The following is a 27,828-nucleotide window of genomic DNA, read 5'->3' on the forward strand; positions in this document are numbered from 1 at the left end:
TTTAATTTAGACAGGGACATCCAGTTAGCCTTTAAAAATACAGTATGCATTTGTTTTTTAAAATAGTAATTTAGTCACCTGAAAAGTTTGTCACGGCACATTTTGATCCAGTTATTTTGTGCACGTCGCTTTTCCACGGTCGAGCCCAACCGTTCCCATTGCTTAAACGTTCCATTCCGTGCCGAAACGGATATGGTTTCATTTCCCATTTCATTTCATTTCATTTCTTTGTAATACAAATGCAAGAGTTTACAGACGGTATGAGATGAATCCTTTGTGGCGATGTCACTTCACGCATTCTACCAGCACGGTTCAGCATGGTTAGCCAACCGTGGTGAGAATACACTGAGTATTAAGCACTGAGGGAAATCCGGAGCTGAAATCAGCTATGGTAATGTGTGTTTCATTTCCAAAACATGCTGTAAGCGGTAGACCAATCACAACAGACTAAGCCATCTGACCAATCAGAGCAGAGTAAACCAATCACAACAGACTGGGTCATCTGACCAATCAGAGCAGAGTAGACCAATCACAACAGACTGGGTCATCTGACCAATCATAGTAGAGTGGACTAATCACAACAGACTGGGTCATCTGACCAATCAGAGCAGAGTAGACCAATCACAACAGACTGGGTTATCTGACCAATCAGAGCAAAGTAGACCAATCACAACAGACTGGGTAATTTGACCAATCAGAGCAAAGTAGACCAATCACAACAGACTGGGTCATCTGACCAATCAGAGCAGAGTAGACCAATCACAACAGACTGGGTCATCTGACCAATCAGAGCAGAGTAGACCAATCACAACAGACTAAGCCATCTGACCAATCAGAGCAGAGTAAACCAATCACAACAGACTGGGTTATCTGACCAATCAGAGCAAAGTAGACCAATCACAACAGACTGTGTCATCTGACCAATCAGAGCAGAGTAGACCAATCACAACAGACTGGGCCATCTGACCAATCAGAGCAGAGTAGGCTCTCGGAAAGGCGGGGTTTAGAGAGACTGTATCTTCGAACAAATAATTTTTAGACTCTTTAAGAAATGAGGTGATGTGCAATGTCTATTACAAGAAAATATAGTGTTTTTTGACATTTGCATGTAAACCTATAGGAGCACAATAATTAAAATAGCATAATAGGGGCACTTTAACACTTAATGAACTGGATTGAATCAACAATGAACTGACTTGAGCTGAATAATGACACTATTGTCTTTTCTAGAGCAGCTGAAATTGAATTCGAACAGTATGGTAGTATGTTTTCTGGTCATAGGCTTTGTTTCCAACTGCTACCTCCAAATCTCTCTCTCTCTCTCTCTCTCTCTCTCTCTCTCTCTCTCTCTCTCTCTCTCTCTCTCTCTCTCTCTCTCTCTCTCTGCCCCTCGTTCTCCTTTCTTTACCTCCAGCTTATTTGAAATAATGACAGAGAGAATTACACTGTAAAAATACAGGCTCTGCTCTCCCAGGAGCAAAAAAAAAGAAAATTGCTGGTTCAAAAGAGTCAAGTCAGCAGTGCAGGAAAGAGGCAGATGGAGATGAAGAAATGATTGGTTGAAATAAAAGTGTGCCCCGTCAGAGCTCGACCCTGATAATGGATGATTTCACCTCCGGGCGGGCAGGTGACAAAGAGAGTGAATTATTCTAAATATCCAGTAATCCGGCGGGCGCGGGTCATCTGAACACGTGCAGTGCCGTGTGTCTGCGTATAGATTTGACTGATGGCTGCTCTCTCTGATCAAACCCTCCTGGGATATTAAACTTTCAGCACGTCTCTCAAGCTCACTTTATCTTGCGTAAAGGTTGACATAACTCTGAGCGTCAGTGAACGTCAGCCTTTCTGGACAGAAGTCTCTTTTCCTTCTGCTAAAGAGAGGCGGCTCCTCAATTCTTGTCGTCTTAACAGTTTTATTTTACCAGCATATACTGTAATCTTTTAAGACAATGACTGTTACACACTGCATATGTAAAACATATACACTGCCATTCAAAATCTGGATCAGTACGTGTTATACTTTTATTCATTCCAGGTAGTTTTGTGTTGTATATTTCATATTTTTGCATGCATCATCCATTCAAGTTACATACTACAAAACATAGTATGAGTAGTGTGGTAGCACGCCGTTTCAAAGGCCATTGAATCTCTTTTTCAACTTTCTCTCTGACTGAATGAGTTCGTGTTCCTGTTCTCAGATAAACGTGAGCCGCTCTCTCTCCCTCATTAAATACTTCTCCATGGATTTATGCTTTCCGTGATCTGTTTGGGCTAGCGCTCGTACTGCTTTCATGCTTGGCCAGTGAAGCTGCAAGCGTGGAGTGGACCGCTGATAGATAAATGCATATATTTATCTGAAAGTTAAATAAATGCTCCGGCACATTCCAGCACGGAGCAGGACCGTCTTTTAGGATAAAAGGTCAGAAAAGTCTGAGCTACTGCAAATACACTCAAATTGAATTCGTTAACTGATCGCCTCACACTTAACTTTGGTTTTCTGAGTGACAAAGGCGTAGTTTGCGAATAGTAAGATTACACATTTTTACAAGAAATTGTTAGACATTAAGTTAGTTTGAACAACTGTTAGACTTTATAATGGAGAAGATCTAGTAACTTTTTATTTTGCAGTGTCCTTGTTGAATATGTTAACATGTATTTACCATAGTAATAAGAGTAAATTATTAATGCAACTAACCCTCAACCAAATCCTAATCCTCTAACCCTATAGTTAATTATTATACTTAAATATATAATGACACCTTAAAATAAAGTGTAACCAAATGTCTTAATAAATGAAGTTACACCACTGACTAAGATTAGTAAATGCTGTAGAAGTGTTGTTCACTATTGCTTTGTTAATTAATGAAACCTTATTGTAAAGTGTTACCTTATTATTTAATAGAGGAGCTAACAATGAACTGATTCACTAATGTTAACAAAAATGTATTAATAATCTGTTTCCCCATCTAGTTAATGCATTAACTAATGTTCACTACCGGGAGATCATTTAAAAGTGTTCCCGAAAAGCATTATCAGCCATCGTTTAATGGAAAGATTATCAATCAGCTTGTTTAATGGAGGAAGGGAAAGTACTAGGAATTGTGATCCTGATCCTGTTAAACTCTAACCCTTACCCAGCGGCTCTTGCTGCGTCCCGTGTCTTTTATTTGCTAATGCACACGGCGCTTATATTTAGCAGGCACCATAAATTATACACACATTCAATCTCACGTCAGATTGAATAGCGTGCAGAGCTTGAATCGCGTAATAAATAAAGTGCACGGTGAGTTTAGTGTTTGCCGAGTGGGATCGGCCAATGAGGCGGCTGCTATTTATGATTGGACATTACCACAGAGATTATGATAATGACTGTAGTTCTGTGTATGAAATGATTACTCAAGACCACTTCATCCGTCGAGCACTTCTGAAGCGCCGCGGACACTGAGTTCCTGAAGGCGAGCTCATGATAAGACAGATTGTTCGGTGTGTCTCAGGTGAAGGACGCCACTCTGAGGAAGGGTTTGACGTCTTATGTAATTCCTTGTGAATCATGTCATTGCTAATGTTTCACGAAATCCACACGTGAGGACAAACGAAGCGGGTCTCGGAGACCTTCGTCCCTGTCGTGACCTCTGCGTCAAGGTTGAGCAGGCTCTCGCGGCCCGAGGGAGCCACAGGTCTCTTTGAACATTATATTGTTAATGAAAATGGAAAACAGATTAGATCCAGTGGCTTCAAAGCCAACGAGCATGAGAGGATGTGCGTAACCTCTGTTCCACTCAAACTTTGCATGCGCGCCTTCATTAGCCTGTGTGTTTGGGCCGAAACAACTCGAAGTATGTCCTTTCAGTCCTGAATGCTGTTAATATCACTCCAAAAGGAGACTTTCTGAAGAAACTTCTCACTGCTCTTTTCCATACGATGGTGGAGACTAGAAATGCAATGATAATTTATGCTGATATATAATGTTATGCTGATAATGGATGAATCAGGGTTGTTATTGAAAACTAAAACCATTACCAAACATTTGTCTCTTGGAATTAATAAAATTTTTAATTAAATAAATGAAAATGTAAAAAAAACAATAATAATTTCAGGTAATTTCACATTTTCATTTATTTTAAGTTGATGTACTAAAATAAAAAACTAAAAGTGGATAAAAACTATATATAGAAATAAACAAATTCAAAATATTGATCAAAAATATAACAATGATACTAAAATAACACTGGGATTAATATTAAAACTATATTCTAATTGTATTTTGTCTAATAAAATAAAAATATTTTAAATGCTAAAAGTAAAGTTAGGCATCATAACATTATGATGTTCAGTATGATAAATAGATATTAATCTGTTTGCTATATTTTACATATATACTGTATGTTTCAATAAATTATTAGTGTTTTTAAAGTTGCATCACTTTAAAAAAAAAATCAGCAAGGATGCATTAAAATGATCCAGTGTGACAGTAAATAAACAAACGTATGCTGTTCTTTATGGTTTCCACAAAAATATTAAGCAGCACAAGTTGCACAACTGTTTTCAACACTGAAAATAATAAGAAATCAGCGTATCAGAATGATTTCTGAAGGATCATGACGACCGGAGTAATGATGCTGAAAATTACACTACTTTTAAACTACATTTTACTATATATTCACATAGAACGTAAAACAGCTATTTCAAATTGTAATAATATTTCACAAAATTACTGTTCTTACTGTAAATCAAATTGATGAGCATAAGAGACTTCTTAAAAACAGATATATGAAACACATGTGGTCAGTATGAACTGTTTTATGAACATGAAAATTCCTGAATTCTTTCAGAGGGAAAATAACAGCATACGGGATTGGAATGACGTGGGAGTGAGTAAATCATGACAGAAGTTTGATGTTATTCTCTCGCAGTCATCATTGTTTTAATCATCGCGTCCGTCGGGTGGAAAACATGAGCAATGCAGCCGTGACCCTCGGTGAAGTCCGAGTGACTGTTTGCTTTGCCCTCCTCTGATGTTGTGCTATTCATCTTTTATTTCGGGGTGCAGATGTGCGAAACCACGCGCTCGGTCCTTTCAGACGCTCGTCGTGCCCGAGGCGCTTCACTCAGAGCTGTGAAGTCCAAGTCCCCGGCGTGTCAGATCACAGGGCCACTCGCGCCGCTAAAAGAGTTGATCTCAGTGCTACAGATTACCTCCTCAAGTGAGGACGCTTTCATGTCCGACATGAAGAAGTTCATCACTGTAGTAGTGCTTTTAATGAGCCTGAGAATGAAAGAGGTTTTAAACTCGTGCATTTTTTAGTTTTAGTGCCGGCTGGTTAATCATTCCATGATGCAAGCTCCGAAGGCATTTTCATTAACTCTCGGGATCGTTACCAATGTCTTGACCATCTTTGGACAAAATGCCTGCCACTTGTCTCACCGTCCCTCACATTTTCATTGGAGTCATCATGGCCCTGCACATAACGTTTAACACACGTAATGCTCATGTGGGCAGGATGAGTTTGATTTCGTCTCGTCAGACTCTTTTCCCTGTAATTTTCATGGGTCATTCCTGTTACATATTGCACAAATTGCACATATTGCATCACAGAATTCATCAGAAACATTGCTAACACTCACTGGGGTTTGAGCAGTTGTTTTCCCACCAAAATGATGTCACTTCCTGGAGGATGATGATGTCATTAAGCAACTGATTTTTGTTAGTTAAGGGAAACAATGTTCTAGAGGAAACATGTTTGTTTGAAGCATATTAAAGGTCCCATTGCATGAAAATTTCACATTATGAGGTTTTCTAACCTTAATATGAGTTCCCATAGCCTGCCTATGGTCCCCCAGTGGCTAGACGTTTTGATGGGCGTAAACCAAGCCCTGGGTATTTCTGAGAAAATGAAAAAAGCTCAGACGGGCGAATCTAGAAATCTTCCCTTTATGTCGTCACAAGGGGAAAGGTTACCTCCCCTTTCTCTTCATTGCCCGCCCATAAAAATAAGAGAATATACGCAATCTAATCTAATACTAAATACTAAATAATCCCGATAGCTGTAATAGTAAAAACGTATAAAAGCTGTAATAGTAAAAGTTTTCGAGAGAGTTCCACATGTAATGCTAGCTATTTCATATGCAAGCATGTCAGCCAATCACAGCAGTGGGCGTTTACACTGATGTCTCAGACAGACACGCCCCTTCAAACAGAGCGTTAGAGGCTAAAATAAGGCTAGGAAATATGCCTTTTATTTCTAAATTATAACAACTTTTGATCTAAAAAACATGCTAACATTATAAGGGCAATCCAGGAAACATTCTAAAATAATAAAAAAATCCATGCAATGGGACCTTTAAATGTAGAAAGGGGGGAAAACAGCATCAAAGGCCCACTGAAGTGTCTTGAAACGCGCAGCTTTATTCAATGCATTGACGTAATTTCCACTGAAACAGGAAGACAGGGCGGGACATATCGAACAGCTCCTCCCCCTTTTAAAATAGCCAATAGCGTTTAATTTATATCACAGCTCGGCCAGAGCCGTTGAGCTCGGTAAATCCGCAGTTTCCTCCTAATCTCTAACCGTTTCTCCTCCTATTCTCCTCCATATCGCTCTAAAATATCATTCTGTGAAGAATTCAAACATGTCCGATACGTTTTCTGGTCTGCGTCGACTCGATCATATGATCCGCTCAGTGTATCGTGTCTCTGGACCGGAGCTGTGGCGGTTCGCGTCACACTAACGTCAAACCAGACTTCATTCCCCCAAAGGAAATTAATCGTTCCCTATTCCCTATGTAGTGCACTATGTGCCATTCACCATGTAGAAAATAGTAAATGTGTGAATAAGTGATTTTAGCCGCAGCTTCAGCGTCTATTTATAATGTAGGGGGCGGAGCTTCAGACTCTAGCGAGCATTTGATTGGACAGAACGTCTGATGAGAAGCTGAAGTCCAGAGTGATCAAAATCATTGATCCATAATGGCAGAAGTGAGAGACTGTGAGTTTTGAACGCTCATATCTTCTGAATTTGAATTTTGTCATTGTTTTGGAGCATACTAGCTTATGGATAACAGTAACACTAGCTTATGGATAACAGTAAGGCTAACATATTCATACTAAAAGACAAAAACCGAGGAAAACTCATGGCTTAAATACATGTGGAGTAATCAGGGAGAACACAAACAGATGTGATGAACTAATTAACAACCATGGAGACTAACGGGAACTAAGGAGAACGTGAACACAGAAACAGAGTTTACATGTGACAAGAATAGAATGTAGCATTTTATAATGAAAAGTTTTAAATTGGACCCAATATTAAGACGGGGACATGAAAAGGTCCTGCACTGGAGTGACGCTCCTCTTCTCTCTACCTTTCGTGTCGATAAAAGTTTTGAAAAAGCCGTATTTTAGTTGGGCATCTTTTCATACGTCCCCCAGTTCCTCCTCCTTCCCTTTCTGTTCTGTATCTTTCTATGGTTCTCCGGTTGAGGTTTTGTTGCTCTCTCAAGATTACAAAGGCCCCCCCCCCCCCCCACACACACACACACACACACACACACACACTTCCTGTTCGGGCTGAGATTGATTTACATCTGCACATGGTGTAACATTACAGTTACTGTACTCCCCAAGGACACAATCGTACACTTCATCACCAGGTCTGGCAGCAGCACAGAGACTAACCCTGTTTGAACTGTGTGTTTACTACATTTATCACAATCAGTCCTGGCTAATTCAGCTCTCTGCCTGCGTCACTGTGAGCCCGCTAATGGTGTGAAGCGCTACTGTATGTGTGTGTAGCGCAGGGGAGCCGGACCTTTATCTGTCTCATCAGCCCATTCTTTCTCATTTAGTTCTCTGTATTCCTCTTTTACACACTTCCCTTTTGCATCATTATCATCTCTCTCTCTCTCTCTCTCTCTCTCAATCTCAAAAAGATTTAAGGTTCATGTTGCACACTGGGTAATGAGAGACAGACTGTAAACGGGTGAATCTCATCAAACCTGTCAAATGTAAAGGTTATATTTCATTTAGCCTTTAAATGTTTTTTGTTTTTTTAAATCATACAAATATATAATGAAACTTTGCTATGATTAATTACTGCTATTGAAAATATGAAATATTACAGTGTCATTTTAGGATTATTTATGTAGGGGAGAACCGGGGCGAAAGTAACGCGGGACGAAAGTAACAAAGCGATTTTCTCAGAGCCCTGACTATATTAGCATTTCAACCTATGACAGCACGTTTAGTACGCAACCCTTGACGGAGCTGCCAAATATCACGTGATTTCGTCATCGTTTCCCGCGGTTAGGTCCGGTAAGCAGTATTCGAGTTCGATAAGTAAATTACTGAAGCGGTACTTTTTTTCTAATTACAAGTTGTGTTTTTCGTTTCATGTCACACAGTAATGATCAGTCTACAGGTTATTAAGTGCTGTAACACATCCTGAAGTTTGCCTTGTCATAGTTTTTCAGTATAAAAATAAATTGGGTTTAAATGTCAGGAGTTCCTGTCGGGACGAAAGTAACACTTGTTACTTTTGTCCCGCTATAGTGAAAAAAAGTGTTTCTTTTGTCGCGCTGCTAATGTGGTGACTTTCTCTGTGTTGCAGCATTTATTAAAACATGTTTATGTCATATTATACTAACAGAATATGGCAAGAGTGAGGGTCAGTAAGACAGATAGAGGTCTGATTCAGCCAGATGTTTATGAGAAGGCGTTCACATTGAAATCAGCTGATTTGTGTGTCACCTTTTTTGTTCACTCAATCTGTTTCCATTTACCCTAGTCACATTTAGGTTTTAGCCATACCTTAGCTTTTCCACCTCCACCTATGCATTTGCAGGGTTTTCATCCTGATGTTTTTATGCAGATTTTAAATGTATGCATAAAAACAGCTTGATGGAAACATGACTATTGTTACATTATGTTGAGAATTTATATTATGGTAATTTAATTTAATTTTCATATTGTTCATGTTGAAAACACATTTTATAAAATAGACTGACATTGCCAATAAAAAAAATATTCTAAACAATTCAAGTTTGTACTGTTGGGTTATTTGAAACATTGATGAAACTGAAATTTAAAATGAAAATGTAAATTAACAATTTTTTTGCAAATATAAAGGCCAAAATATGTTTGCAGTTACATGTTAACAAGGTAATATACTCAGGTATATTTAGGCTAATAAAAAAACCCAAAAAACAAGAGTAACACAAAAAATCTAGCTTGTAAATTGTTGTGTTACTTTTGACCCACCTGTGTGTTACTTTCGTCCCAACTGACGGGGTCGAAAGTAACACGAGCAGTCTTAAGTTCAAAGTGAAATTATACTGAAGTCCTTTTACATTTTTACAAAATACCACCTGGTATTGATAGACCACACTTTTGGGTGACTGACCACAGCAAAAATATATCTCTGTCTAAAACATCATCTTTTCAAATTATGTTTTTATGAAAAATGGTACTTTCGCCCCTGCTCTCCCCTACTATTATAGTATTTGTTCATTTTGAATGTGCTTTTATATGCTTTCAGGTTTTGTTTGAATTTTAAATCCAAGTTTTACTCATTTTTGTGCTTTTGTCATTTTTTATTACTTTTTAATATTTCTATTAATCTTTTTTTTTTTTTTTTTTTTTTTTTTAGTAACCTTATTTCAGTTAGTTGACATGGCAATATAAAACAATTTCAACCAAATATAATATTTTAATATTCATATATCCATAATATTATTATTATTTCAGCTTAATAACTATGGTTTTTAATAGCTTTAGTTTAGTAAAATATATATATTTTTTGTGTGCATAATTTAACATTTTTACCTGCATTATGGTAATGCCAGTTTGGAGCAGAAATATGCTTAACGGTAAAGTAATGTCTGCAAACAACCGTCTAATGCCGTGGTCCAAAAATAATCCTCCTTTTCTTTATGCAAATGATATAATCTTATTTATTGCCTTTGATTTTGGGTGAAATATGACCTTTAATCAAATAACACCCATTGTGTACCATCAGTCACATACCATGGTATTACTTCAAAGTGCGCATCATAAAGATGTGTTAAAATACTGTACAGGATTATTCAGTGCTGGGGCGAGACGGGGACAGGCCTGTCACTAACAGTAAGATCCGCTCCATCGTCGGGTCGTCGGGAACATGCTCCCTTTCAATACGCATGAGCGTCAGATTGAGGCGTTTAGTGTTGTGTGTGTGTGTGTGTGTGTGTGTGTGTGTGTGTGTGTGTGTCTGGCCCTGGGGAAGCGCTGACCTCACACAACGCTTTTCACTTCTGCTCAGAGACATGGCCTCGCGTCTGCGCCGAATAAGATTTAGGGCTTCTGAAAGTTACAGGCTCCAAGGATGTTCCTGTTTTTGATATTTTATGACCCTATTGTAAACATCCGTCAGTGATATGATGGCTTCTGGCTGATCGGATCTACATACGCAGCCTTTTGTCTGGACTACTGAATGTCTGGAGCTGGAGCTGTCAGGTGTGAGAGCATCTGTGCAGACACACAGCGAGGGTCAGCAGAGAAGAGGGCCTTGAAATATGCAATATGATACCCGGATTAACAAATATGGCCCTACCAGGCCAGTGATGTTTAACCATAGAGCACAGTTTGTATCAAATAACACCATTTCATCACACATCATTTACTATTTTGTTGGTTATGTCTCACTCAGATCTGTCAGATCCATTTTAACAAACTTGATATAAAGTGGTTTCATTGTACTGTTTCAGATGGATATGATATATGAATGTAATAATATTTTGATTTATTAATAGCTTTTATTTTCCAGGTATCAATTTAGATTAAGTGTTTTTTTTTTTTTTGTGCAACATTTCTATTTAGGTCAGATTTATTTTTCTTTTAGTTTAATAATTGTAGCACATTTAATTTGATATTTATATTTTATTATTTTTTTATTACTTTTACTTAACAATACCACTTTTATATCATATTATATATGATATTAAATATTAAAATGTTTTCTAAAATGCTTCTATTTGTTGGTTAATGTTTGAAGCTTTTTCTGGAAATAGAAATGTATTGAGCAAAGAACTTTTTCAGTTTAGCTTTTTAACATTGGCCGTTAATTAATTATGCATTTATTGTTTATTCATTTAGGGGGAAAGTTAGACGAAAAAGCCTGAAAAATGAGGTTTCGACATTTGGCCGACAGTAAAATCCCACCTTATTGATGAACAGTTCGGCAAGCACTGATCAAAGCAGATCTGTCATACAGCTATTCGTGAGATCACATCATTTTCCTGTGGTATTGCGCTAATTTCCATTGCTTTTGATCCAGTTATGTCCTCCTTTTTATGTATTTGGTCACTATTTTGGATTTAGAGCACAGCAACCGTTATTGTTCCCAGAGCGATTCAAGAATGGACTAATTGGCCCTATCAATCAGGTGAGGGCCCTTTTATCAGTCCGAGCCATACTGAACAGATTAAAGCGCGGCAAGATCCTCCAATTTATTGTTTCATTAATTAGCCTGTTAATCATCAGCCTATCATTTGGTTGTCAGAAGCGTTTAAGTTGAACAGAACTCCTCATGTGATGGCAGGCGAATACCCTCGGCTAATTGACTTGTATCATGGCGGGCCTGTGAAGGCACGTACTCACTAAAGCTGTAAATTACACAGGCGAAAGACCATTGATGACGTGTGTTGATTTTAGAGAGGACTGACTGTGCTGATGATTTTTATGAGTCTGTGTTATAATACCGCGCGGCCTCGCTTGTGCTACGTGAGACGGTTAGCTCGTGGGAACGCCAGCGCGCTCACAGTTTATTGCTGTCATTTATGTGAACTGTATTGTTTGATTGATAAGCTCACCCTCAACTTCCCTCTTTAGTGTTTCTCTATTGCATTCCAGCCCTTTCTCTAGCCTGAAGGCATTTTGACACATTACAGGAAAGTGTAAACCCACAATGATGTTTCACGTTGCAGCCGACAGCCGCTTGCAGTAGTGATTAGAGGCTTCATGCCCATTCGAAACAAGAATGCAGAAAACAATCATTTTGAATGCAGAGACCAAAAGATCAAAAATTATATTTGTGACCCTGGACCACAAAACCAGTCACATGGGTAATTTTTTGAATTTGAGATGTATACATCATATGAAAGCTGAATAAATAAGCTTTCCATTGATGTATGGTTTGTTAGGATATGACAATATTTGGTCAAGATGCAACTATTTGAACATCTGGAATCTGAGGGTGCAAAAAAATCGAAACATTGAGAAAATCTCCTTTAAAGTTGTTCATTTATGTTCACGATTGTGCTGCATTCACTCACAAAAATAAATGTTTTATATATTTACGGTAGGAAATTTACTAAATATCTTCATGGAACATGATCTTTACTTAATATCCTAATGATTTTTGGCATAAAAGAAAAATCGATAATTTTGACTCATACAATGTATTGTTGGCTATTGCCACGAATATACCCGTGCGACATGTGACTGGTTTTGTCATCCAGGGTCACATTTTTACACTTGATGCAATCACACTGGTGTGATTCAGTGCGGCACGTCATCAGCTGCTAAAGTCAAACCTGTGTTCACGCTTTGGGTTTGGCAGCGGCGTAGATCAACTAATATATCATTATGTAACACAGTCTCACCCCCAAACGTCACATACTGACGCGTCTTGACCAAACGGCAATATACGACGAAAAGGGTACCCCTAAAACGTCCGTATGTGACTATTCGGGTTATGGGTAGGTTTAGGTATGCGTTAGGGTACCGCTAAGAGGCGCTGCTGGTGCGCTTATGTCTTCGTCTCATATGAACGTTTTAGGGGTACCCTTTTCGTCGTATATTGCCGTTTGGTCAAGACGCGTCAGTATGTGACGTTTTGGGGTGAGACCGGGCTGCATTATAATGGTGTTTAAACCAGAGGCGGTTTAAGACCCTTTTAAAGGGAGACTTCTTAGGTGGTCGTCTCGGCCTCCCTAAAACTATAACCACTATCTGAACGATCGGGTCAGTGCTGCTTCCTCAAGAAAGTTCATCATTTATCATGTGTTTTTAAGTCTTGTCAGTTTAAACATTCAGTGGATTTTAAGCCATTCAATCACAAGAACTCAGACTCTAGTCGCACGCCGTGATCGATCGTTTCTGTGAGAGCGCCTCTCAGACCACTTTGAGTTCTCTTTCATTTCTTCTTAAGCAAATACACACAAAGTTATGTCAAATTATGTTGACTATAGTATCCACATAAACACAGTCTAAAGCGAACGTAAACGGTCAATATAACGGATCCGTGCAAAAAGTGACATCATCCTCATATACCTTCTGTTTACTATGTTAATAATGTTAATCAAACTACAAAAGAAAGAGAGAATCACTCACTGCTCTTAACTAATATTTATGCAGCTTTAATAGGGATCTGTGCATATTTACAAAGTACACAACTTCCTTACTTGAGTGAAAGTACAGATACTAGTCAAATATTACTCCGTTACAAGTACAAGTTGTAAAGACCGATTTTTACTTCAGTAAAAGTACAGAAGTACTCGTTTTTAAAAGTACTTTTAAGTATCTAAAGTAAATGTCAATGCATTGTTTTTATTATTGTTGCATTGTTGTGTGTAATACTTACAGTCCCTTATGCCTCTGAATCTATGCCTGCCCTCATATTAATATCACATTTATCTCTAGAACACAGTTCCAGTGGGATTGAATGTGAGATTGAATAAGTCACTCAATAACGTCCACCGAAATGTCTGTTCCCTCAAATACTGCCCTATTTAAAGTTTTTTGGCTTTTAGTATGAATATGTTAGCCTTACTGTTATCTATAAGCTAGTGTTACTAGTGTTACTGTTATCTATAAGCTAGTGTTACTGTTATCTATAAGCTAGTGTTACTGTTATCTATAAGCTAGTGTTACTGTTATCTATAAGCTAGTGTATCTATAAGCTAGTGTTACTGTTATCTATAAGCTAGTGTATCTATAAGCTAGTGTTACTGTTATCTATAAGCTAGTGTATCTATAAGCTAGTGTTACTGTTATCTATAAGCTAGTGTTACTGTTATCTATAAGCTAGTGTTACTGTTATCTATAAGCTAGTGTATCTATAAGCTAGTGTCACTGTTATCTATAAGCTAGTGTATCTATAAGCTAGTGTTACTGTTATCTATAAGCTAGTGTTACTAGTGTTACTGTTATCTATAAGCTAGTGTTACTGTTATCTATAAGCTAGTGTATCTATAAGCTAGTGTCACTGTTATCTATAAGCTAGTGTATCTATAAGCTAGTGTTACTGTTATCTATAAGCTAGTGTATCTATAAGCTAGTGTTACTGTTATCTATAAGCTAGTGTATCTATAAGCTAGTGTTACTGTTATCTATAAGCTAGTGTTACTGTTATCTATAAGCTAGTGTTACTGTTATCTATAAGCTAGTGTTACTAGTGTTACTGTTATCTATAAGCTAGTGTTACTAGTGTTACTGTTATCTATAAGCTAGTGTTACTGTTATCTATAAGCTAGTGTTACTGTTATCTATAAGCTAGTGTTACTGTTATCTATAAGCTAGTGTATCTATAAGCTAGTGTTACTGTTATCTATAAGCTAGTGTATCTATAAGCTAGTGTTACTGTTATCTATAAGCTAGTGTATCTATAAGCTAGTGTTACTGTTATCTATAAGCTAGTGTTACTGTTATCTATAAGCTAGTGTTACTGTTATCTATAAGCTAGTGTATCTATAAGCTAGTGTCACTGTTATCTATAAGCTAGTGTATCTATAAGCTAGTGTTACTGTTATCTATAAGCTAGTGTTACTAGTGTTACTGTTATCTATAAGCTAGTGTTACTGTTATCTATAAGCTAGTGTATCTATAAGCTAGTGTCACTGTTATCTATAAGCTAGTGTATCTATAAGCTAGTGTTACTGTTATCTATAAGCTAGTGTATCTATAAGCTAGTGTTACTGTTATCTATAAGCTAGTGTATCTATAAGCTAGTGTTACTGTTATCTATAAGCTAGTGTTACTGTTATCTATAAGCTAGTGTTACTGTTATCTATAAGCTAGTGTATCTATAAGCTAGTGTCACTGTTATCTATAAGCTAGTGTATCTATAAGCTAGTGTTACTGTTATCTATAAGCTAGTGTATCTATAAGATAGTGTTACTGTAATCTCTAAGCTAGTGTGCTCCAAAACAATGACAAAATTTGCATTTAGAAGACCAAACCCAACGCTGTAAATGAAAATAAGGAAAATAAGAATCCAACGTCAGATTGACATTAATCTCCAACGTTGGACAGACGTTGTATTGTGGTTGAAAATGAAAATCGGGTTGATGTCAGAAACCAACATCTGTCAGGTTCTGACGTCAACCCGACTTTCAGTTCCAACCAAAGTGCAACCCCTAAAACCACAATCATCCCCTGACTGACGTTACTATCTTTGTTCTCTTGTATTATCTGTGCTATTGCTTTGTAAGTTTGTCCTAGGGACGAAATTCTAGAACCGCCCCTGGTTTAAATACATTTTAAATACACATGTACACATATCTGAGAATATGAATATCAGATATTTCATGACATAATCAGTCAGTCAGTGAAATAATATTAAAACTAGGACACAAAACATAATCACAGGCAATGCACAAATATACCACTGCACATACTTATGACTATATGCAGTAATACGATGAGTTTTAAAAGGTTTTATATGTTGATGCAGATTTAATGTAAAGTGGCGGATTATTCCAGAGCTGTGGAGCAGCAATGATTTCCTTTCAGTTTAAGAGTGTCCTGGGAACAATCAAGCGCAGACTGTTGGTTGATCGGAGGTGTGGATGTATGATGAAATGAAAGGAGATCAGAAATATGTTGCGGAGCCAAACCATAGAGGCCTTTATAAATAAACAATCCTGCTTTAAACTGAACACGATATTTGACTGGAAGCCAGTGAAGAGAGACCAGCGCTGGTGAGAGATGTTCCCTTTTCCTTGTTCTAGGCAAAAGTCTAGCGGCAGCATTTTGGACAAGCTGGAGACGTGAAATTTAAGACTGTGAGACACTCAAGTACATCATAATCCAGTCTGGATGAGATAATTAACAAGTTTGGGAATGTTTCGAATAAAAAAGGACAATGAAATAAAACCAATACATCAATCATACAGCGCTATTGTAACTGTGGTGTGTCACGTGACAAGAATGATGCGTCACCATGAAAATAATAGTAGACAAAAATTAAATTTTATTACAAAGAAATGTCAAGTAACTCATTGAATTAAATGGGAACATTTAAAGTAGAAAGACTGAAATAATAGCTATAGTAAAATGTATTCCAATAATCTTTTTTTTTTAAAGCATTTTTTAAATGTCTTCTGTGTTAAGAAATATCTAATACCAAAATATCTAATACCTGGAAGCTTGTTTCTGGTTAGTGTGAAGTTTATGAACATATTTGGTGCGTTGTCATCGCTGAATTTCCATTAAAACGGTTAATAAATAGCTGGAGTTTGTGACGCTTGAGCTTTTCCAACGTGTTTACGGTCTTGTAAAAGCTTGTAAAGTTGAGCAATTGGGAGGTAAAGACAGGACACTTCTCTACAGCATCTGCTGTTGGTTCATAAACACTTTTTAAAACTGGTTAGCTGTAAAATGCCGGAGAGTTCACATATATTATGTCTAAGAACAAAATCTGAGCAAAGATCACCAACTAGCCGGGGACCGTGTTGAGACGGATCCAACCCTAAATCACAGGCATATTAAACAGACTCATTCCCTGTTGGGTAAACCAATCCGTGGAAAGCAGCTCATTTCCAATAAACTGCTGTAAACGATTCACTCGTTGAACTTTCCTTGAAAGATGTAGAAGCAAACGCTGCATTAGCGGCCCACCTGCAGCTTCTAGATTTGCAGTTGTTAGCACAGGTAGCGCATAAATAATGAAAACTCCTGTAGTTAATGTGCTTGTTTTGCTCATACGGCGAGCAGGTCCAGTCCAGACCTGTTCCTTTGTTGATCATAAATGTCTTTGAGACTGATGGCCACATTCTTCCCAGTCTTGTTCCCTGGTGGGTTGCGGATGTCCTGTGTAAGATGCATCAGGGCGAGATGCTATGCTAATACTTCTTGGCAAGTTGCAAACATCAGACCAGTGAAATTATATGGACCGTCCTGTGTAATAATCTGAGAAACGTATATGTTAACAAAATGACGCAGACCCGAGATGAAAGGAAGATCGGGGCTGTGTGAATTCAGAGTGATTCCAGAGCAAAGGTCTCAACATCAAAAGCTGCTCTGTTTTTCATGAGGACAGGAGATGTGAGAGAGCGGTGATCCAATTTATGATTACAGGGTCAATGATGTAACATTCGTGTTATACATATATATATATATCTCACGCTCGTGTGATGAGAGATGACTCTGCATGTTTAAGTGATGTGATCCTGGTTCCAGTGGTCTTAATCCAGGTACGTCTTTTCAAAATGTCACACAATAGTCACGTAATAGTCTATTTCAACATGAAAACCACAGCTAGCCAAAATTAAAGAAAGTGAAAATGATTCAGAGCAGCATGTCATCGTATTGTAGCCTGGAAATCCAGACCCAAATCTGAAAGATTAATGGTCCGGCGTCGACTAATGAAAATGGCCCAGCTCGAGGGGCGGCACCAAGCATTCATTTGAAAATCTCACTGCACGCAATTGGATAACACTACGACCAATCACAACAAGCCCCATACGCTTAGCTACCAGCGGAGCTAACTGGTAGATTAGACTCTTGCCGTATCCGGTCGGCAAAACGCCCTTCTCGTGAAGGAACGATTCGAGCGGCGTCTTCTGTTCCTCTTTTAGATAAAAAGCCAAGTCTAACTCGTTCATTGCAGCGGCCAAAGCCGTTTCAAACAACTGGTGTTCATCCATAGCCATCTTGCAATGTTTACTAATGACTTCGACGTCACAGCGCTGTCGTCATCTCGCCTCTGGCCCGCCTATATCAGATACACCGATGTGATTGGTGCAGCTCAGATCGAGGGGCATATTTAATGAGCGTCATTACTCGACACCAGAGTAAACTCGCTGAGCAAATTCAACTTGTGCTCTCGCGAGAACTCTGGATTACCAGGGTAATCGTATTGTACAGGACCCTCACAAAAAAATCCTAAATATTACAACTGAGAATGGGACTACAGAAAGACTACAGCGAAAACTCTAAATAATCAGTTGTTTTTGGTCATACAGACATCATTCGAAACTGTAAAGGCTCTCTTTTTTTTCTATACAAGTCAAGTCAAGTCAAGTCACCTTCATTTATACAACGCTTTTAACAATATGGATTGTTTCAAAGCAGCTTTACAGTGATAATAGGAAATTACAGTAACAGAGATTGTGTTGGCTTTACAGCAGCTCTAGGATAAAGTTATTGTCCAGCTCAAGTTAGTTTTGTTTGATTCACTTCCGTTGCAAAGATCATTAGTTATTAACTTAGGGGCCGCTAACACGACACCGTTCTAACAGAAAACCCTTAAAGTCCAACTGAAATCAAAATTGACCCTATTTACTTTGTTAGCGCATATTACTAGTCTTGTGGTGAACAATTAATCCGTGCAAGTTAATACACAGAAAATAATATTTTAAATATAATTTAAATTAAAAATAATTTAAATTAAAAATAATTTTGCCGTCGTAATCTTTAATCAAAGTCTGAAAAGTTGCTTCCGGTCTGGAATGGCGTTCCTTCTCTGATGACGTAGGTTTGACGGCTTGGTTTGGGAAACGCTTAACCACTCCCCTCAAACCGTTAGTCTGTAATGAGCGAGAGATGGAGAGGAGGAGCACTAGAGTAAAACCCTGCCCTCTGTTCAATATACCTTTTCACTGGGAAATACGTCACAACACTGGAGAAAAGTCGTTTGCAACTTCCGGTTCTCGCGGACTTTAAGTTCTCTCTGACCCGTGAGAACGCTGATGGCGTGCATATGCGTTTAGTCTATAGGTATGCACGATTGAATATATATGTGCACAGGCGCTCTTATACACTTATAATAACAACAAATCGTTATGTTTTTGTTCAAATAAAGGAAATAGACACAAACGAACGGGATGTGCTTTCTGCGGTCTCCCTCTCCTTTCTGGAGCGTGTCACAAAAATGAGCCGAAACTTGGTGATGTGCCTTAGTCGTTATAAGAATTATATCTTTAGAAAGCTTGAAATGTGAAATTTAAATGAAGCAATTCAAATCAAAATGAATTATGCAATCCATATGAAACCAACGAGAGGTACAGAGCGAATGAGCTCAGTGTTTATCGTGTGTATGAGCGCTTTACAATGAGGAAAGGACAAGGCATAAGAGTAACATCTCGCTTGATGAATTAAAATGTACAAATGGATTAAAATATCCCTTTTTTTCTTCTTTTTTTTATGCTCCGCTAGTGTTTCATTAAAGTTCATCATTATTGTCTATGTTACTTTAACGGCTGCACGAAATACCCACTGTGGTTTTCATATGAATAAAAAAACTCCGCTTTTTCACTTGACATTCTCATTTTCATAGTCATTAAATCAAAAGTTTTGTTTTCAAGAGTATAAATGTATCAACAATACCAACATGAATACAAAAGTGAACTTGGCACATGCGGACTGTTCATCATTGACCCTGTACACTAGTGAATGCAGGTTATGATCACCCTTTCACTGACCTTTCCAGAGAGAAAAACAACAAGCTTTGTTTGAGGCCTTTAATAGATTGACAGAGGTGGAGTTTATCCATCCTAAAGGGCTTTTCCGTGAAGCTTTATGGTCATTTCATTTTGCGAAAAGCCCATCTGACCTCATTGTGCGTTGTCAGTAAGAGTCTGCATGTTTAATGTACTGTTTTATTTGTTTACACTGCAATAAACTATCTAACCCCACTAGATTTAAGTAAAAATAAATACTAGTGCATGTTTGAAACACATCAACAGTCCTGACCCCCGTGTGGCTCGTCCACTGAGACGCCAGAGATTAGCACGGACGCTAATCAGAGTCTCAGATTCACAATAACGTCTATGAAACTGAATGTACTTATCGTTAAACGATAGCAGTCACTTCTCTAGCCGCTCGACCCCCGGAGGGAGGATTGTGTTTCATATGCAGAACCTGATGGCTTTTATTTAAAACGGCGCATCTGTAATGAGCCAACGAGACCCATTTAGCATCTCTGTTATGTTATTTACCTGTAATGGAGCACAGGTTACACGAGCAATGACATCATACCCTGAGCACATGCTTATTTTGGCCGAAATAGGCACATTTTCTGCTGTGGTTGATCATGAGCACCAGAGACACCGACCGGACGAACATTAGCTCAACTGAAGACGAGCTCGTCCTCCACGGCCAACTCTCTTACGCATGAGGTGAGCCACAAACACAGGCTGACCTCTCATGACCTTCTGTGAGATCGGCTGAGTTTTAGATTTAGGATTGTGAAATATTTGTATTTTTTTGGTAAAGCCTTTTGAAACAGTGTTATTTTAGTATTTATATTTTGAATAATATTCATTTTTATATTATGTTTTACTTTAGTGTGTGTGTGTGTGTGTGTGTGTGTGTGTGTGTAGAATTTCTTTCTATTTTATTTATGGTTATTGTATTTTATTTAAATGTTTTATTAAATGATTGTTATGTTACTTGTTGAGCACCTTGAAACATTGTTATGTTAGCATTATTTATATAGTATTATAGTATTTATTTATATTTTGAATTAGCATTTATTTTATATTTTAAGTTTGACTTTAGTTAAATTATTTCTCTTTTTTTATTATTTATTATATTTTATTTAAATGTTTCATTAAATGATTATGTTACTTGTTAAGCACCTTGAAACATTATGTTAGCATTATTTATATAGTATTCTAGTATTTATTTATATTTTGAATTAGCATTTATTTTATATTTTAAGTTTTACTTTAGTTTAATTATTTCTTTTTTTATTATTATTTATTATATTTTATTTAAATGTTTTATTAAATGATTTCACAGAATCTTGTTTTTAAAGTAGTATAATTTTTTTTTTAAATGTGTGAAACCATCATGAATACTAAAGATTACAATTATAAGAATTTGGCACATGCATTTTAAACTAGACTTTTTTTTTAATCATTTTCACTGTAAGTAGATCAGGGAGGCCACTGGTAACTGGGCAGTGAATGGAGGACTGGTTTTATGAAGTGCTTTCTCGTTTTGATGGTCAGTGAATGGTGAGGTTGAATCTAGTCTGGACTGGTTATTTGCTAGTATGCAGAATAGCTTCTTCGGTCTTTCCTGACTGTATTGTAGCTCACATCCAAACACACACAGAGGGTGAGCTTCAGCCCAAACAAAACTTTCTGGATCGGATACCCAGTTTGTGCTCTGGTTTGGCCCGGTTCTGTGTGGAAGCATCGCAAGCGTCCCCAGAGCAGTAAAGGTGACCCTTTCTGTGTCCCACAAACCATCACACCTGGTCATAAGCTCTTGGGGTTTTTCTATACGCTTATTTAAAAAAGCCCTTTATCATGGGATTCCTGAAGGGTTAGTAGCCCTGCACTTATCAGGGTTGTGACGCAAGCGCCAGCGCCAGCACTTCTGGAGGATGGATTGAGGTGCTGTTTGGGTGGAGAAAGAGGAATAACACATTTCACTGGTGGTGCAGATTAGATTGGGGGAAGAGATTGGGATGTCTGGGTTACAGTGAGCAAGAGGTTGGCCGGCACTCAAGGGACGCCACATCACATGTAAAAAAAAAAGAAAGAAGAAAAAAGGTCTAAGTGAAGTGGGCCAAGTGCTGCAAGAAAGATTTGCGACAGGAAATGAGCGAGATCTTAGGAAGTCATTTAGCGGTTCCAGAACCTCAGCACAAGCAATTACGCCAGCTTTGATACTCAAATCTCTTTAGGTTTGTGGAGGATATGCTGGATTTTTGTGTTTTCTGTAGAAAATGTGTAGCGTTTGTCCGTACAAACATGCTGAGAGGATGCTAAGGGGTTGCCAGGATGCTGCAATACAGTTGCTAAGGTGTTCTGAGTGGTTGCTAGGCAGATTCTAAGTGGTTGCTATTTAAAAAAAATGTTTTAAAATGTTACAATAAACCATGTTACAATTATTTTAATTTAGTTTTAGATATGTTTGGAAAATAGTTTAGTTTTTTTTTTTTTTAGTTTTTTTACAATTTTTATTTCAAGTTTAAAATTAAAATGAATTATTTTATTTTAATTCATTTCGGAAATGTTTGGAAAATGTTTTTTTAGTTTGGTTCCTGTTTTTTTCTGAAGCGTTTTAATTTTCTTTTAGTCTACATTAACAAAAATAACCCTGCCTCTGATATTTTGGTCTCCAGATATTGCTACTTATCTGGTAATGTAATACAGAGCATTAGGGGTTTGTTCAAATCACACAGCCTAGAGCAATACTAATAGTAATGCTTATATCACCACCGTTTTTATTGTGTTTGGGCACTAGCAAAGTTTTAAATTTATGGAGTTAACTGCTTGGAAAGATTATCCGGAGCCAACAGGACATAATTTAAGATAATTTAGCATTCACAATTCAAATCTATGACTCTCAGATGTATTTCTGTACTGATTATTTTTTAATCTGTTGATTTATGCCTATATTTCTTGGTCAGGAGGAAGCGTAATCTAGCAAATGAATGGGAGTTTGTGAATACAAACAGGATTTAGATGTTTGAATTTCCTGGAATTCTACCACTAGGTCCAAAAGGATGTGATGCAAACATCCAAATAATGTTTCAAGGGTCCCAAGCTGTGGTCAGAACATTTGAGGTGATGGAACCTGCCAAGTTCGAGTGTGTGTTATTGACATCCAAAACTGTGTAAAACACTGGATGTCATTTGAGTCTTTAAAGACAACATGAAAATAAACACACACTGTCACAATAACACACACAGGGAAAGAGGGTGAGATTCTTGCACTCTTCTCTGGGTTCTCGCTTAGAACAGGTGGCCAAATTCACTTCCTTATTAAAGCAAGAGAAAAGAACAGGGAACGGGGCATTTTCCACTCCAGCAAGACGCAAACAAGCCCTGGAAACAATTAGGAGGAGCACAGATTCAGTCAGGCGCATGATAAAAGAGAAGTCTGGACTTTAGAAGTCGGTCCACCTCTTTCTCTCCTGAGAGTGTTAATACAACAGAGGAGACCAGCGTCTGAGCGGCTTCCACTGGCTCTCTTAAAGGGGAACTGTTTTTGAGCTCTACTAAAACAGGTTTTCCTGCTTGAATGTTCATTATTTTCCTCATATTCTCCATTGTTGCAGCTCCTCTCTTCCCAGTCTGTCAGTAACGCTCTGTTTAGTTCCTGTCTCAATGAAGCCCCTCCTTCTGAAAGCACACTGCGCTCTGATTGGTCGACTGGATCGGTGTGTTGTGATTGGTCGGTGTTTGGGAAATGTCCCGCCCCTTACCATAACCGCCAGTTTCAACACACATACTAACTAACTCAACCAGGCCCCGCCCCTTTATCCTGCAACCTGTATTACCTGGCCGGCACTAAAACAGACTGACAGAGAAGGCACCATAGCAACCCTCACTGTTCAGATGTCAAAAATCAGATGTTTTACCATATCTGACTGTTTTTGAACACTCATTTGCAGTTGTAGGGGTTTGGAATCGCATTAACATCAGTGCTTCAGTCTGTAAAGTCAGATTAAAAGTAGTTTAGGACACAATACTGTATGTAACGTCATACGAAGTGTACAGTTTTGAGTCTGAATTCACTGATTTTCTCACACTTTTGCACATGCATTTGTTTTTATTTGTTTTATAGTGTCATATAGTGATATGGAAAATGGATCCATCTTTCTGTTATGACGCTGATACTCTCACACTCTTCCAGCATCAGGCTGACGCATCATTATTACAGTAAATAATGTAGATAACACTTGATATGAACCACACTATCTGAACAAACAGAAAAGATTAATTACATGCAAGAAGCCTGGTAGACAAGACAGGCAACAACAACAACAAAAGAAAGAAAGGCTCCACCTTCAGCTAGTGGTTCACGTGTTTCTTTTTGCTGTGAAATCTTTACTGACTTTTAAAAAAGTAATATTTTATATTTTAAGATGAACACTTACTCAACTGAAGTTTTATGCCAGTTAAAGATCTCATTGAGGTACATTACAAGCTATCAGAATTTCATCTTACTTTCTGGCCATATAAATATCAGCATCTGCAGCAAATTGCATATTTTTTTTGGCATATTCAGAATAAAAGTCTGAGCTTGAGCTCCATATATCTCTCTATATCATCTATATATAGCCTACACATGGGAAATATAGATGAAGACTTCAGATGCAAAAGCCTCTAAGTGCCATTTGAAATTTTCTTTCATTTTTTTCAAGCTCGTATATTTAAGTTCAGTAATTTCACAATTAATAGGTCATTTTCATTGCCATTAAAGTGAAATAACTGAACATAAACATACAAGCTTGATAAAAATGATCGTTCTAGAAGAAAATTTCCGATGGCACTTTTGCATCTGAAGTCTTCATATATTGTCTAATGGTTCAAAAAATGAGATTGTTCTGACTATCAGTTCATATGTCAGGCATTATAGGGTTAACAGCATTCAGTCTGGAGGCAGCCACATTAATGTTATCTGCATATTGTGTTACATTTCACTCATTATTGTCCATGTGAAGAATCCTACATCTCTGTGGATATTTCTAAAACGTCCACATAATCCGTTTAGGCCCCTTTTTTTAGGTTGGTTTCTTCGTTAGTGTGCATTAACTGAGAAATTATACCTGCACGAGCGAGGACAGGCGAGACAGTTACTTGGAAGCGGGGTCTCTTTGTGGGAGTTATTTTAGGACCCAGGCAAATTTTATCCTACAGTAATTGTGTTACGGGTATTGTCTTCTGAAGAAAGACTGAGAACAGTAAGTGAGTTTGAAAATCCGGGGTATTAAAATGTGCTCTCGGCATAGCGTTGCCATCCATCAGCCGGTAGGACACACACACACACACACACACACACAATCAGTTTTAGCGAGAAACTCCGTAACCTAATTACAGTGAGTCAGCTCATCGTGTCCCTATGAAAACCCAGCGCTCATCAGCTGATGAAAGTCATATTTCAGTATTACGGCGTCGCACAACCTCACAACTATTCAAATGAATTCCTCTCAAGGCTTGTCTTGTGTTTCGGAGCGCTGCACCTATGATAATACAACATGTGCTTTCATAACTCTGTATCTGTGTGATCATCAGTCGCTAGCGTTCTCCGAGGCTCTTCCCCGCCGCTAATCAAAGCCCGGGCTAGAGTTCTAGCGTACCATCCAAGCTTTTGCACAAATAAAATATGTAAGATGAAAGATGATTTATTATTCACATCTGTTCTGCCCCGGCTAAATCTTCAAAAGTGATGTCGTTTCAGATGTCCCTTTGTCTTTCGGATGCAGTGATGATGACCAAACATCAGAAGTGTGGAGGAAATGACTGACTCAGAGTTTAAGAATTCCGCTTCTCATCCCTGTTCCTCATCCTGACGGGACTTCACCCCCCAAAATCAAAGGGAGAAATAGAAAATTGTATTAAAATTGAGGCTTATGTTGTGAGACCACCTTCATTCATTCATTCATGTTTATTTTCATTTAAAGACCATCATTTATTAATATTATTTTCATGACTGTTAAGCAATTACGCAAACCATCCCACATTAAGTTAATGACCACATTTTACACATCATGTTGTACTATTCTGATTTAAATGAAAATAATATTATTAAAATATTTTATGAAAATGTACCTAAATTGAATATAAAAATAGCTTTTATACAGTAAAAACATTGTTTTATAGTAATGATTAAATAATAAATACTAACTTTTGGGTTTAACTTGAAAAGTAAATTTTTCTTTTTATAATCTTAAACATGATAGATTAAGTTTATATTAAGTTAACTGCCACATTTTATATATATTCTTTGTATTGTGTGTTCTGATTCAAATAAAAATATTTATCAAAATTAAATTAAAATTTCACATAAAAATAGCTTTTATTGTATTATCATATATATTGTATGTTTTATTATTATATTATGTGAATTTAATGAGAATTACCATGCATACATTACAAGAATTTAAAATATGCTACCGCATTACTGTAATGAGGAGAAATATATGCTTAATCGTCATGGAAATAATGTCACAATGACAAAAAACATGGTATTGGTCCTAAAAGAAGCTTTAATATTTTCGATTTCGATTTTCAGGTGAAATGTGAATTGGAAGTGTTCTTGACAGGTTTCACGAGGTTCACTCTCTCAGCTCGAGCGACAAAATGTTGACTCAGTTGTAGGAGTTGGCGACATACAACGTCATTCCATCCAGACAAACGCGGAGGCTGAACTCTTATAAATCTCCCTAGATGCGTCATGGGTTGAGTTTGGGGCCGTGCATTTATTCAGCCGAGGCATAAACGAGAGAGAGACTGATGGAAAGATTAACAATACTTGGAATCCATCTGGTGATTTCACGTCCTCTATTAATTTTTTGGACAATGCCAATCTTTCCCACAATTCCCTCATGCTGCAGTGATGGATACAGTAGCTAACGCTGCAGATTGTGTTTCCATCCCACACTCAGGAGGAGGAGGCGTGGCCTCACTGTACGCCGCCTCTGATTGGTGGATGATGGATTGACGCTCATAAAAAGGAGGAAGGTGCTTGCACTGTGCCTTTTTGACGCATTCCTGGTGTTTATGAAAACATGTCTGCCAGGCGGGGGGAAAACCTGAAAGTCCACAGTCATCTCTCGGGCCCCGGGCCCCTCACTTCCCCCAGGGCTCGGCTGTGTGAAAGCAGACGTTTGTGCTCCGGTCCCCGTTCCCTCTGCTGAGGTGGACTTCCACTGTTTTTCCTGGCAGCCCTTGAACAAACACGCACCAAATTACGTCGCAAGCAAGCCCCCTGTGTCAAACACATGACAAATAGTTTCATTTGGCATTATTTGGGAAAGTGGAGGAAGTTAACAAGCATTCTGCAGAGGCTGAAACAGGGGAAGTGTTTTAAGTTATAGGGTGAGGATGATGTGACAGCAGAGCTAGTTAGTGTGTGTAGTTAGAGTGTGTTTTTAACGTCCTTTTATTACACTGGGCTGGAGACAGAATGTTCGATTTCTACTGTAGAATATATTCCATATCCACACATTTTGTGCTGGTTGCTAGGGTTTTTTAGGTGGTTGCTAGGTCCCTTCGGTTTAAGTCCAAGGGATTTTTATGACCATTTTATTTTCCACCAGGCAATAATGATGATAATACAATTATATAAAATAAGTATATTTATTTAATATAGATGTAAGATAAAAAATAAATAAACTAAAGTCTGCTAAATTAGAAAATTACTAACTTTTATGTTTACCTTGAAAAGTAACGCTTGTCACAAGTTTCATTTCATGGATGGATGGATGGATGGATGGATGGATGGATAGATAGACAGACAAATGGATAGATAGATAGATAGATAGATAGATAGATAGATAGATAGACAGACAAATAGATAGACAGACAAATGGATAGATAGATAGATAGATAGACAGACAGACAAATGGATAGATAGATAGATAGATAGATAGATAGATAGATAGATAGATAGATAGATAGATAGATAGACAGACAGACAGACAGATAGACAGACAGACAGACAGACAGACAGACAAACGGATAGGTAGATAGATAGATAGACAGACAGACAGACAGACAGAGAGAGGGAGAGAGAGATAGACAGACAAGTGGGTAGAAAGACAGATAGATAGACAGACAGACAGATAGATAGATAGATAGATAGATAGATAGATAGATAGATAGATA

At 37.8% G+C, this 27,828-nt stretch overlaps 1 protein-coding gene across 2 annotated transcripts in view; it reads left to right on the forward strand.

Annotated features, from left to right (window-relative positions):
- Positions 1 to 25,442, forward strand: part of aebp2 (AE binding protein 2) — a 62,800-nt gene extending 37,358 nt beyond the window's left edge. For both annotated transcript variants that reach the window (XM_084406348.1, XM_084406347.1), the window contains exon 8: positions 25,400 to 25,442. In XM_084406348.1, coding sequence (XP_084262474.1) covers positions 25,400 to 25,427 — 28 coding nt within the window. In that variant the 3' untranslated portion in view covers positions 25,428 to 25,442. The remainder of the gene's footprint in view (positions 1 to 25,399) is intronic.
- Positions 25,443 to 27,828: the final 2,386 nt, after the last annotated feature.

This window comes from Rutilus rutilus (assembly GCF_951802725.1).
Source record: "Rutilus rutilus genome assembly, chromosome: 4".
Taxonomy (NCBI): Eukaryota; Metazoa; Chordata; class Actinopteri; order Cypriniformes; family Leuciscidae; genus Rutilus; species Rutilus rutilus.